Source organism: Cyclopterus lumpus, chromosome 6 (assembly GCF_009769545.1).
Source record: "Cyclopterus lumpus isolate fCycLum1 chromosome 6, fCycLum1.pri, whole genome shotgun sequence".
Classification (NCBI taxonomy): domain Eukaryota; kingdom Metazoa; phylum Chordata; class Actinopteri; order Perciformes; family Cyclopteridae; genus Cyclopterus; species Cyclopterus lumpus.
This window is the reverse complement of record NC_046971.1, coordinates 844616-858590: the sequence shown is the minus strand read 5'-3', so window position 1 is coordinate 858590 and position 13975 is coordinate 844616. Positions and strand designations below refer to the sequence as shown.

Below are 13975 nucleotides of genomic sequence, written 5' to 3'. Positions count from 1 at the left end.
ATGACTCTGATCATAGAGGTGTGCGTTGGGAGAGGCTCACGTGTACGTGTCCTTCAATGTTTTTTGGGTTTAGACTTGAGAGATTAATCTCAGTTCAGAAAGCTCTCCCGTTTGCTTCCAGAGAGAAAACGGTGGTCATAATTAACATTGAGACTGATGGGGCAGAGAGGTGGACTTGCTCCCTCGTTAAGGCTTCTCTAGACACATGTGTGAAACTGTTGGATTCAATTGTCACACGTGTACGACAAGCACAAGATTTCCTGCTACTGTAACATAACTAATGCATAAAGACTGAGAATTGTGGCCGGAGTGACGATATACAAACCCTGATGCTGCTCTCCCCTCTGACGATGACATCACAGCTCCAGGCTTTCCCACACACACACTCATTGAAAACTCTTAAAACTTAAAATGTTCCTAAACTTGAACAATGATTACATGAAAACTGTGCTAGCTAAATGTCCAATTGGACAAATACACTCCAGACTTTTGTTAACGTTTTACACTTTAAATAATTTCTCTACCTTTAAAGTATGGCGAGTCACAGAACCATTTGGATGTGAATGGTTAAAGTTCAGAGGATCAAACAGGAAGTGAACTCTTATGAACCGTTGGTTGTGTTCCAGTCTAACGTGGTGCGACACCACTGGGTCCACAGGAGACGTCAGCCTGGGAAGTGTCGCCAGTGTGGGAAGGTGAGCATCCACCAGCCACTAAAAGCTATAAAATGATGTGATGCAGAACAGCTAACAGCTAACCAGCCACTAAAAGCTATAAAATGATGTGATGCAGAACAGCTAACAGCTAACCAGCCACTAAAAGCTATATAATGATATGATGCAGAACAGCTAACAGCTAACACCCACTAAAAGCTATATAATGATATGATGCAGAACAGCTAACGGCTAACCAGCCACTAAAAGCTATAAAATGATGTGATGCAGAACAGCTAACAGCTAACCAGCCACTAAAAGCTATATAATGATATGATGCAGAACAGCTAACGGCTAACCAGCCACTAAAAGCTATATAATGATATGATGCAGAACAGCTAACGGCTAACCAGCCACTAAAAGCTATAAAATGATATGATGCAGAACAGCTAACAGCTAACCATCCACTAAAAGCTATATAATGATATGATGCAGAGCAGCTAACAGCTAACATCCACTAAAAGCTATATAATGATATGATGCAGAACAGCTAACCATCCACTAAAAGCTATATAATGTTGTGATGCAGAGCAGCTAACAGCTAACATCCACTAAAAGCTATATAATGATATGATGCAGAACAGCTAACCATCCACTAAAAGCTATATAATGATGTGATGCAGAGCAGCTAAGAGCTAACATCCACTAAAAGCTATATAATGATGTGATGCAGAACAGCTAACAGCTAACACCCACTAAAAACTATATAATGATATGATGCAGAACAGCTAACAGCTAACAGCTAACACACACTAAAAACTATATAATGATGTGATGCAGAACAGCTAACCATCCACTAAAAGCTATATAATGATATGATGCAGAACAGCTAACAGCTAACAGCTAACACACACTAAAAACTATATAATGATGTGATGCAGAACAGCTAACATCCACTAAAAGCTATATAATGATGTGATGCAGAACAGCTAACAGCTAACATCCACTAAAAGCTATATAATGATGTGATGCAGAACAGCTAACCATCCACTAAAAGCTATAGAATGATGTGATGCAGAGCAGCTAACAGCTAACATCCACTAAAAGCTATATAATGATATGATGCAGAACAGCTAACAGCTAACAGCTAACACACACTAAAAACTATATAATGATGTGATGCAGAACAGCTAACATCCACTAAAAGCTATATAATGATGTGATGCAGAACAGCTAACAGCTAACAGCTAACACACACTAAAAACTATATAATGATGTGATGCAGAACAGCTAACCATCCACTAAAAGCTATATAATGATGTGATGCAGAGCAGCTAACAGCTAACATCCACTAAAAGCTATATAATGATGTGATGCAGAACAGCTAACAGCTAACATCCACTAAAAGCTATATAATGATGTGATGCAGAACAGCGAACAGCTAACATCCACTAAAAACTATATAATGATATGATGCAGAACAGCTAACAGCTAACAGCTAACACACACTAAAAACTATATAATGATGTGATGCAGAACAGCTAACCATCCACTAAAAGCTATATAATGATATGATGCAGAACAGCTAACAGCTAACACACACTAAAAACTATATAATGATGTGATGCAGAACAGCTAACATCCACTAAAAGCTATATAATGATGTGATGCAGAACAGCTAACAGCTAACATCCACTAAAAGCTATATAATGATATGATGCAGAACAGCTAACCATCCACTAAAAGCTATATAATGATGTGATGCAGAGCAGCTAACAGCTAACATCCACTAAAAGCTATATAATGCAGAACAGCTAACAGCTAACCAGCCACTAAAAGCTATATAATGATGTGATGCAGAACAGCTAACAGCTAACATCCACTAAAAGCTATATAATGATATGATGCAGAACAGCTAACCAGCCACTAAAAGCTATATAATGATGTGATGCAGAGCAGCTAACGGCTAACCAGCCACTAAAAGCTATATAATGATGTGATGCAGAACAGCTAACGGCTAACCAGCCACTAAAAGCTATATAATGATGTGATGCAGAGCAGCTAACAGCTAACATCCACTAAAAGCTATATAATGATGTGATGCAGAACAGCTAACAGCTAACATCCACTAAAAGCTATATAATGATATGATGCAGAACAGCTAACAGCTAACATCCACTAAAAGCTATATAATGATATGATGTAGAACATCTAACAGCTAACCAGCCACTAAAAGCTATATAATGATGTGATGCAGAGCAGCTAACGGCTAACCAGCCACTAAAAGCTATATAATGATTTGATGCAGAACAGCTAACGGCTAACCAGCCACTAAAAGCTATATAATGATGTGATGCAGAGCAGCTAACAGCTATCATCCACTAAAAGCAATATAATGATGTGATGCAGAACAGCTAACAGCTAACATCCACTAAAAGCTATATAATGATGTGATGCAGAGCAGCTAACAGCTAACATCCACTAAAAGCTATATAATGATGTGATGCAGAGCAGCTAACAGCTAACACCCACTAAAAGCTATATAATGATGTGATGCAGAGCAGCTAACAGCTAACATCCACTAAAAGCTATATAATGATGTGATGCAGAGCAGCTAACAGCTAACATCCACTAAAAGCTATATAATGATGTGATGCAGAGCAGCTAACAGCTAACATCCACTAAAAGCTATATAATGATGTGATGCAGAGCAGCTAACAGCTAACACCCACTAAAAGCTATATAATGATATGATGCAGAACAGCTAACAGTTAACCAGCCACTAAAAGCTATATAATGATGTGATGCAGAACAGCTAACAGCTAACACACACTAAAAGCTATATAATGATGTGATGCAGAGCAGCTAACAGCTAACAGGCTCCTCTTTTGTTGCCAACAGGGATTCCAACAGAAGTTTTCTTTCCACAGCAAAGAGATTATTGCCATCAGCTGCTCGTGGTGCAAACAGGCGGTAAGTTCGGTCACACAGAATCAGAACCTGCAGCTTCACACGTCTGACGGTTAGAGATTCGAAGATCCAAACGACACGTTGGGAAGAGCCTCAGTGAGGACATGCAAATACTTATTTGACTTATTTGTTAACATTATTACTAAAACATTAACATTGTTAATATTTTTACAAATGAACTTTGTTAACATTATTACTAATATATTAACTTTATTACTAAAATATTTACATTGTTAACTTCCTGTCTGTCTGTGTCAGTATCACAGCCAGGTGACTTCCTGTCTGTGTGTGTGTCAGTATCACAGCCAGGTGACTTCCTGTCTGTGTGTCAGTATCACAGCCAGGTGACTTCCTGTCTGTGTGTCAGTATCACAGCCAGGTGACTTCCTGTCTGTGTGTGTGTCAGTATCACAGCCAGGTGACTTCCTGTCTGTGTGTCAGTATCACAGCCAGGTGACTTCCTGTCTGTGTGTGTGTTTCAGTATCACAGCCAGGTGACTGCCTGTCTGTCTGTGTCAGTATCACAGCCAGGTGACTTCCTGTCTGTGTGTCAGTATCACAGCCAGGTGACTTCCTGTCTGTGTGTGTGTTTCAGTATCACAGCCAGGTGACTTCCTGTCTTTGTGTCAGTATCACAGCCAGGTGACTTCCCGTGTGTGTGTGTGTGTGTGTGTGTGTGTGTTTCAGTATCACAATAAGGTGACGTGCTTCATGCTGCAGCAGATAGAGGAGTGCTGCTCTCTGGGAGCTCACGCTGCCGTCATCATCCCTCCTACGTGGATCATCAGGGTCCGCAGAACACAGGTACACACACATGTTTCCAACTCACTACTTGTGCATCTTAGTCCGCTGAAGCACATTTACAACCGCAAAGCTTTCTTTAATGTTGGTTTCTAGACTTTGAGAGGCGAGCCTCTCAATATGTAGAGAAAGTACAACCAAACAGGAAGCTCATCACTCATTGTTTTGGTTTGGTTATATATATATATATATATATTAATGTGTTTGTGTTTATTTGTTCAGTCGTCTTTAAAGTCGAGTAAAAAGAAGAAAAGGACGTCGCTGAAATGCAACAAGTCGAGCAAGAAGGGCTCAGAGGTGAGCAAGAGACCAAACCTAAAGTTCAGCGTTCATCAGCTGACGTGAATTAGCTTCTAGCTAACAGCTAACACACTGTCCCTGTCTGATAAATATAACAGGTATCCTCCACTGCGTCCTTTGAACCTGAATTGAATAACCTCTAAGTCTTTGAGAGGTTGTTATATAATTAGAATATTTCGCCCATGGGGCCCGGTCGGGCTCAGCCCGAAAAAACATCATGGAGCAGCAGTCACCCTGTGGACCCACCACCCGCAGGGAGAATTATCGGGGTCGGGTGCTATGTAGACCGGGCAGCGGGCCAGGCGGGAGACCTGGGTGGGCCAATCGCCAGCGGCATAGACTAGCTCTAGGGACGTGGAACGTCACCTCACTAGCGGGGAAAGAGCCGGAGCTGGTGCAGGAGGTGGAGCGGTACCAGCTAGATATAGTTGGGCTCACCTCCACGCACAGCATGGGCTCTGGAACCAAGCTCCTGGAGAAGGGTTGGACTTTGTCCTTTTCTGGAGTTGCCCAGGGTGAGAGGCGCCGGGCGGGAGTGGGGATACTCACGAGCCCCTGGCTGAGCGCCGCTGTGTTGGAGTTTTCCCCGGGGAACGAGAGGGTCGCCTCCCTGCGCCTACGGGTTGCGGGGAGTAAGGCTCTGACTGTTGTTTGTGCTTATGCACCGAACAGCATTTCGGAGTATCCGGCCTTCTTGGAGTCGGTGGGAGGGGTCCTGGAAAGGGCGCCGCATGCCGACTCCATAGTTCTCCTGGGAGACTTCAACGCTCACGTGGGCAATGACAGAGAAACCTGGCGGAATGGTGTTTTGTTGTTGGACTTCTGTGCTAGCCACAGTTTGTCCATAACGAACACCATGTTCGAACATAAGGTGGCTCATAAGTGTACCTGGTACCAGAACACCTTAGGCCGGAGATCAATGATCGACTTTGTAATCGTATCATCTGATCTGCGGCCGTATGTCTTGGACACTCGGGTGAAGAGAGGAGCAGAGCTGTCAACTGATCACCACTTGGTGGTGAGTTGGATCAGATGGCGGGGGACTCGGCTAGAGAGACCTGGCAAGCCCAAACGTGTAGTGAGGGTGAACTGGGAACGTCTGGCAGAGGATCCTGTCCGGGAGGTCTTCAACTCCCACCTCCGGAAGAACTTCTCACAAATCCCGAGGGAGGCTGGGGACATGGAATCCGAGTGGACCTTGTTCAAAGCCTCTATTGTGGACGCGGCTGCTCGGGGCTGTGGCCGGAAGGTCATCGGTGCCTGTCGTGGCGGCAACCCGAGAACCCGGTGGTGGACACCGGGGGTGAGGGAAGCCGTCAAACTGAAGAAGGAGGCCTTTCGGGCCTGTCTGGCCCAGGGGTCTCCTGAAGCAGCTGACGGGTACCGGCGGGCCAGAAGGGCTGCAGCTGCGATGGTCGCGGAGGCTAAAACTCGGGCATGGGAGGAGTTCGGGGAGGCCATGGAGAAGGACTTTCGGTTGGCCTCAAGGAAGTTCTGGCAAACTATCCGACGGCTCAGGAAGGGAAAGCAGGGTCTACCCCAGGCTGTTCTCAGCAGGGGGGGGAACTGCTGACCCGGACTGGGGACATCGTCGGGCGGTGGAAAGAGCACTTTGAGGAACTCCTAAACCCGGCCAACATGTCCCCCGGAGAGGGGGCAGCGCCGGAAGACTTTGGGGTGGATTCACCCATATCCCTGGCAGAGGTCGCTAAGGTAGTCAAAAAGCTCCTTGGTGGCAAGGCGCCAGGGGTGGATGAGATCCGCCCTGAGATGCTGAAAGCGCTGGACATTGTTGGGCTGTCTTGGTTGACACGCCTTTTCAGTGTCGCATGGGGGTCAGGAACAGTGCCCATGGACTGGCAGACCGGGGTGGTGGTTCCCATCTTCAAGAAGGGGGACCGGAGAGTGTGCTCGAACTATCGTGGTATCACACTGCTCAGCCTCCCGGGAAAAGCTTATGCCAGGGTGCTGGAGAGGAGGCTCCGACCGCTTGTCGAACCTCAGATTCAAGACGAACAGTGCGGATTCCGTCCCGGTCGTTGAACAGTGGACCAGCTCTTTACCCTCGCAAGATTACTGGAGGGGTCCTGGGAGTTTGCTCAACCAGTTTACATGTGCTTTGTAGACCTGGAGAAGGCTTTCGACCGGGTCCCTCTGGGTTTTTTGTGGGGGGTGCTGCGAGAGCATGGGGTGCCGGACCCGTTGGCACGGGCCATCCGGTCTCTGTACGCCTGCAGTAGGAGCTGTGTTTGTCTCCTCGGTAGTAAGTCAGACACGTTCCCGGTGGGTGTTGGCCTCCGCCAGGGCTGCCCTTTATCACCGGTCCTGTTCGTGACCTTCATGGACAGGATATCTAGGCGCAGCCAGGGGGCGGAGAGGATCCGGTTCGGGAGTCTCGGGATCGCCTCTCTGCTGTTCGCGGATGATGTGGTCCTGTTTGCCTCCTCGGACCGTGACCTCCAGCATTCACTGGGGCGTTTTTCAGCCGAGTGCGAAGCGGCAGGGATGAGAGTTAGCACCTCCAAATCTGAGGCCATGGTGCTCTGCCGGAAACCGGCGGATTGCTCCCTCCAGGTGGGGGCAAACTGCCTACCCCAAGCGAAGGAGTTCAAGTATCTCGGGTCTTGTTCACGAGTGAGGGTAAGGTGGAGCGGGAGATCGATAGGCGGATCGGTGCGGCTGCAGCAGTAAAACAGGCGCTGTACCGGTCCGTCTTGGTGAAGAGGGAGCTGAGCCGGAAGGCAAAGCTCTCCATTTACTGGTCGGTCTACGTTCCAACCCTCACCTATGGTCACGAACTCTGGGTCGTGACCGAATGAACGAGAACTCGGATACAAGCGGCCGAAATGAGCTTCCTCCGTAGGGTGGCCGGGCTCAGCCTTAGAGATAGGGTAAGGAGCTCGGACATCAGGGGGGAGCTCGGAGTCGAGTCGCTGCTCCTTCGTGTCCAAAGGAGTCAGCTGAGGTGGTTCATCTAGTCAGGATGCCTCCTGGACGCCTCCCATTAGAGGTTTTCCGGGCACGTCCAACTGGTAGGAGGCCCCGGGGAAGACCGAGGACACGCTGGAGGGATTATATCTCCCGGCTGGCCTTGGAACGCCTCGGGATCCCCCAGAATGAGCTGGAAAGTGCTGCGGGTGAGAGGGAAGCCTGGGTCGGCCTGCTGAACCTGCTGCCACCGCGACCCGACCCCGGATAAGAGCTGATAATGGATGGATGGAGGTTAATGTCACGTGACGAGGTTGTGGGTGCTTCTGCTCCGCGTTGTCTGGCAGATCCAAGATGGCCGCTGGAAGCCCTTCCTGGTGAAGCCTCTGATCTCTCAGCTCATGAAGCCTCTGCTGGTGTTCGTGAACCCGAAGAGTGGAGGAAACCAGGTGGAGTCCCGTTCCTCCTTCAGAGGCTTTGTGTCCTCTCAACATGGTGGAACTTTAATATATATATATATATATATATATATATATATATATATATATATATATATATATATATATATATATATATATACACAGGCAAAACCTCAGCTGTTACAATACAGTACAATGATATGATTAATTATTAATTCACATCAGCATGAAGAGCAACTTTAATGATGTCAGTCGGACTGAAAAAGGAATAAATTAAAAGGGAGAGCACGTGAGGCCAACCCAGACCCTGGACTCTTTAAGACTCTTTTTATAGTTTGTTTTCTGGCTCTATGGTACTCTGAGATTATTTTTACATGAAAAGTGCGTTCCAAATACAATGTATTATTATTATTAATATACAGTTATTACTGTCAGTTGTTACTCTAATACACAGTTATTACTGTCAGTTATTATTGTGAGTTATTACTGTAATATAGTTATTATTATGGGTTATTACTGTGAACTCACACTGACATTAATAACTCACAGTAATAGTAATAACTCACAGTAATAGCCCATAGTAATAACTCGTTAATAACTCACAGTAATAACCCACAGCATTATCTCACAGTAATAACTGACATTAATAACTCACAGTAATAGTAATAACTCACAGTAATAGCCCATAGTAATAACTCATTAATAACTCACAGTAATAACCCATAGTAATAATAAAGAACTGGGATCTTAAATATGGAAATACATAATTCATTATTAAGTTCTCTGTGAAGGAAATAAAATGTGAAGATTAATAATGCAGAAATAAAAGCATTTTATTTTATCATATTCTTTTGGTTGTCGTTTTTTTACATGACCAAAATTATAGTCTGTGATCCAATAAACCAGTAAAACATTAAATTAATAAAGACAAAAGACACAAATCCTCATATTTGGAATTGGAACCACATTTCTGCTCTAAAAGTGACGTTGAAACAATGAACTGTTCCACTTGGTGTTTTATTTTCAGGGAGCCAAGATCATCCAGTCCTTCATGTGGTCCCTGAACCCCCGGCAGGTGTTCGACCTGACGAAGGGAGGACCCAGAGAGGGGTAAGACCAGACCAGGGGTGCGTCCCAATTCCCTTTCTTTCCTGTTCGGATACGTGACGCTCACTCTTTACTTTGCAGGTTGGAGCTGTACGCCAAGGTGCCCAACCTGAGGATCCTGGCCTGTGGGGGGGACGGGACCGTGAGTCCAACCGTAGTCACCACATACCGAACCGAGGACGCCTTCCATTTGATTTATTGTGTGTGTGTGTGTGTGTTCAGGTGGGCTGGATCTTGTCCGTGTTGGATGAGCTGAAGCTCCGCCCTCAGCCTCCTGTCGGCATCCTCCCTCTGGGGACCGGCAACGACCTCGCAAGAACTCTTAACTGGGGAGGGGTGAGTTCTACTGGGGTTTAACTGGAGTTCTACTGGGGCTTAACTGGGGTTTAACTGGAGTTATACTGGGGTTTAACTGGGGTTTAACTGGAGTTATACTGGGGTTTAACTGGAGTTATACTGGAGTTTAACTGGAGTTCTACTGGGGCTTAACTGGAGTTCTACTGGGGTTTAACTGGAGTTCTACTGGAGTTTAACTGGAGTTCTACTGGGGTTTAACTGGAGTTCTACTGGGGTTTAACTGGAGTTCTACTGGAGTTTAACTGGAGTTCTACTGGGGTTTAACTGGAGTTCTACTGGGGCTTAACTGGGGTTTAACTGGAGTTATACTGGGGTTTAACTGGAGTTATACTGGAGTTTAACTGGAGTTCTACTGGGGCTTAACTGGAGTTCTACTGGGGTTTAACTGGAGTTCTACTGGAGTTTAACTGGAGTTCTACTGGGGTTTAACTGGAGTTCTACTGGGGCTTAACTGGAGTTCTACTGGGGTTTAACTGGAGTTCTACTGGGGTTTAACTGGAGCTCTACTGGGGTTTAACTGGAGCTCTACTGGGGCTTAACTGGAGCTCTACTGGGGCTTAACTGGGGCTTAACTGGGGTTTAACTGGAGCTCTACTGGGGCTTAACTGGAGTTCTACTGGGGTTTAACTGGAGTTCTACTGGAGTTTAACTGGAGTTCTACTGGGGTTTAACTGGAGTTCTACTGGGGCTTAACTGGAGTTCTACTGGGGTTTAACTGGAGTTCTACTGGGGTTTAACTGGAGCTCTACTGGGGTTTAACTGGAGCTCTACTGGGGCTTAACTGGAGCTCTACTGGGGCTTAACTGGGGCTTAACTGGGGTTTAACTGGAGCTCTACTGGGGTTTAACTGGAGTTATACTGGGGTTTAACTGGAGTTATACTGGAGTTTAACTGGAGTTCTACTGGGGCTTAACTGGAGTTCTACTGGGGTTTAACTGGAGTTCTACTGGAGTTTAACTGGAGTTCTACTGGGGTTTAACTGGAGTTCTACTGGGGCTTAACTGGAGTTCTACTGGGGTTTAACTGGAGTTCTACTGGGGTTTAACTGGAGCTCTACTGGGGTTTAACTGGAGCTCTACTGGGGCTTAACTGGAGCTCTACTGGGGCTTAACTGGGGCTTAACTGGGGTTTAACTGGAGCTCTACTGGGGCTTAACTGGAGCTTAACTGGGGTTTAACTGGAGCTCTACTGGGGCTTAACTGGGGTTTAACTGGAGCTCTACTGGGGCTTAACTGGGGCTTAACTGGGGTTTAACTGGAGCTCTACTGGGGTTTAACTAGAGCTTTACTGGGGCTTAACTGGGGTTTAACTGGAGCTCTACTGGGGTTTAACTGGAGCTCTACTGGGGTTTAACTAGAGCTTTACTGGGGCTTAACTGGGGTTTAACTGGAGCTCTACTGGGGTTTAACTGGAGCTCTACTGGGGTTTAACTGGAGCTCTACTGGGGCTTAACTGGGGCTTAACTGGGGTTTAACTGGAGCTCTACTGGGGTTTAACTAGAGCTTTACTGGGGCTTAACTGGGGTTTAACTGGAGCTCTACTGGGGTTTAACTGGAGCTCTACTGGGGTTTAACTAGAGCTTTACTGGGGCTTAACTGGGGTTTAACTGGAGCTCTACTGGGGTTTAACTGGAGCTCTACTGGGGTTTAACTGGAGCTCTACTGGGGCTTAACTGGGGCTTAACTGGGGTTTAACTGGAGCTCTACTGGGGTTTAACTAGAGCTTTACTGGGGCTTAACTGGGGTTTAACTGGAGCTCTACTGGGGTTTAACTAGAGCTTTACTGGGGCTTAACTGGGGTTTAACTGGAGCTCTACTGGGGTTTAACTGGAGCTTTACTGGGGCTGACTCTCTCAGGGATACACAGATGAGCCGCTTACAAAGATCCTCTCACACGTGGAGGACGGAAACATCGTCCAGCTGGACCGATGGAACCTGAACGTGGAGGCGAACCTTGAGGCCCGGCCGCAGGACCGGGACGAGCATCAGACTGACCAGGTGAGCAGAGAGCGGTCACAGACATCACCTTCAGACAGACGTCTTTAATGATGGCGCTCTTTGCCGTTTCTCAGCTTCCCATCGACGTCTTCAACAACTATTTCAGTCTGGGCTTCGACGCTCACGTCACGCTGGGCTTCCACGAGTCCAGAGGTGAGTCCACGCTCACATTTACTGAACAAAGATTTAGCATACACATTAAAAGGCCCATACATCAATTAATATGTCATGGTGAGTTGGTAAACCCACTCATTACTACCACCGCACTAAAGCCAGAGTTCCTAGTTAATTACTGGCATAACCTTTCAGGCAGCGCTCGTGATTTCCATCTCGTTGCTTTTTGCTCTGCAACTCTTTCCTGAACATCTGGAGGTCTTCGGGAGGAACCTGGTGGATCAGATCTACCTGAACGTGGATCCGTCACACACGACTCATACGGGACATGTTGAAGTCCTGATGTGGATCCTGTAGGAGATCTGTGTCTATTAGTCTGGATGGTCACATATTTGCTGCTGATCTGAGTTTTATGAACCGTTAAATATCCGCTGACCTTTCAGTCTGCACGAGTCTGGTTCTGGTTCTGGTTCTGGTCTTATCGACAGCATCGATAAAGAGCTCTTTAATTAAATTAAATCCTCATGTGATGAAACTGAGAGACCAAACAATGGATGGAAACATGTTCTTCTGTGTTTGATGTCGGGACGCTTTTCATTTAAAAATAGAAACCGCTTGAATGTTTCTTCTGTTTGTTTCTTCAGAGGCGAACCCGGAGAAGTTCAACAGCCGCTTCAGGAATAAGATGTTCTATGCAGGAGTGAGTGTCTCATTACATTCACATGTTTGTGCTGCCCATTATTATTATTATTATTATTATTAATAATTATGAATCGTGTTTCAGGCGGCCTTCTCAGACTTCCTGAGCGGGAGTTCCAAAGACCTCGCCAAGCACATCCGAGTGGTGGTGAGTGTGACCTTCAATGAGTCGTCTGATTATCATCACATCTCAGCCTCAGACGTAAACCAACAACGTCACATCAAATATGGACGGAAGTCAACAACGAGAGACAAATATTGTTTTAATGACATGATATTACATGCACACACCGTAGAACAGCCAGGTGAGCAAAGCAGGGTTAAGTGTGTTGCTCAAGGGCACATCTAGGGCAGGGATTTAACCGCCAACCCCCTGATTGAAAGACGGACCTGCTAACCGTTGATATACAGTCGCCCCTAATTGTGCCATTAATATGATGTTCAGCCTTCGCCCAATGTCAGCTGGGATCGGCTGCAGCGCCCCGCAACCCTCAAAAGGAGAAGCGGTTCGGATGATGCAATAAGCATCCATTGTTAGAAGATCATTTAAAGAGACAAGAAAGTCTCATTTTGTTGAGTTGGTGGCAGCCATGTTGTTGTTGTTGTTGACGTTGTGATGGTCCTCGCTGTGGACCATCACAAGTAGTGACTTCGTTGGGGACTATTTTCAGTGGCAGATGAATCAAAATGTGTCCGCTGACACAAACAAAGTATTTATTCCAAATAAAGACAACATGTTCCCCTCAGTGTGACGGGACGGACCTGACGGCCAAAGTCCAGGACCTGAAGCTTCAGTGTCTGCTCTTCCTCAACATCCCCAGGTCTGGACCTCACAGTGGTTTCTGTACGCAGAGATGTACTGGCTCCAGTTTAAACCAGTATAGGGACCACTAACCGGTCTCCGTGTGCTGCAGGTACTGTGCCGGCACCGTGCCGTGGGGTCACCCCGGTGATCACCAGGAATTTGAACCGCAGCGCCACGACGACGGCTGCATCGAGGTCATCGGCTTCACCATGACGTCTCTGGTGAGACCACGACAGACCACGACAGACCACGTCAGACCACGTCAGACAAAGACAGACCACGACAGACCACATTAGACCAGGTCAAACCACATCAGACCACGTCAGACCACATGTTTGGTTGTGGTTGTTTGTTGTTGGTTGTTTGTGGTTGTTTGTGGTTGTGGTTGTTTGTGGTTGGGTGGTTGTGGTTGTTTGTGGTTGTTTGTGGTTGTTTGTAGGTGTTTGTGGTGGTTGTTTGTGGGTGTTTGTGGTTGTTTGTTGTTGGGTGTTTGTGGTTGTTTGTGGTTGGGTGTTTGTGGTTGTTTGTGGGTGTTTGTGGTTGTTTGTGGGTGTTTGTGGGTGTTTGTGGTTGTTTGTAGGTGTTTGTGGTTGTTTGTGGTTGGGTGTTTGTGGTTGTTTGTGGGTGTTTGTGGTTGTTTGTGGGTGTTTGTGGTTGTTTGTAGGTGTTTGTGGTTGTTTGTGGTTGGGTGTTTGTGGTTGTTTGTGGGTGTTTGTGGTTGTTTGTAGGTGTTTGTGGTTGTTTGTGGTTGGGTGTTTGTGGTTGTTTGTGGGTGTTTGTGGGTGTTTGTGGTTGTTTGTGGGTGTTTGTGGGTGTTTGTGGTTG

General features: G+C 46.5%; 1 protein-coding gene across 8 annotated transcripts in view; it reads left to right on the top strand.

The window, feature by feature from the left end:
- The window catches only part of dgkzb (diacylglycerol kinase, zeta b), a 49062-nt gene that overhangs the window by 20390 nt on the left and 14697 nt on the right, over nucleotides 1–13975 (top strand). For 7 of the 8 annotated variants that reach the window (XR_004609614.1, XR_004609613.1, XM_034535641.1 and 4 more), the window contains 14 exons: nucleotides 627–695; nucleotides 3555–3626; nucleotides 4311–4427; nucleotides 4647–4721; nucleotides 8000–8101; nucleotides 9099–9181; nucleotides 9260–9320; nucleotides 9401–9514; nucleotides 11392–11532; nucleotides 11607–11685; nucleotides 12291–12346; nucleotides 12431–12493; nucleotides 13093–13166; nucleotides 13260–13371. Coding sequence is in view for 6 of the 8 variants with exons in the window: in XM_034535641.1 (XP_034391532.1) it covers nucleotides 627–695; nucleotides 3555–3626; nucleotides 4311–4427; nucleotides 4647–4721; nucleotides 8000–8101; nucleotides 9099–9181; nucleotides 9260–9320; nucleotides 9401–9514; nucleotides 11392–11532; nucleotides 11607–11685; nucleotides 12291–12346; nucleotides 12431–12493; nucleotides 13093–13166; nucleotides 13260–13371 (1218 nt within the window). In the remaining 2 variants the exon portion in view is untranslated. The remainder of the gene's footprint in view (nucleotides 1–626; nucleotides 696–3554; nucleotides 3627–4310; nucleotides 4428–4646; nucleotides 4722–7999; nucleotides 8102–9098; nucleotides 9182–9259; nucleotides 9321–9400; nucleotides 9515–11391; nucleotides 11533–11606; nucleotides 11686–12290; nucleotides 12347–12430; nucleotides 12494–13092; nucleotides 13167–13259; nucleotides 13372–13975) is intronic. The other variant, XM_034535638.1, reaches the window with a different exon arrangement.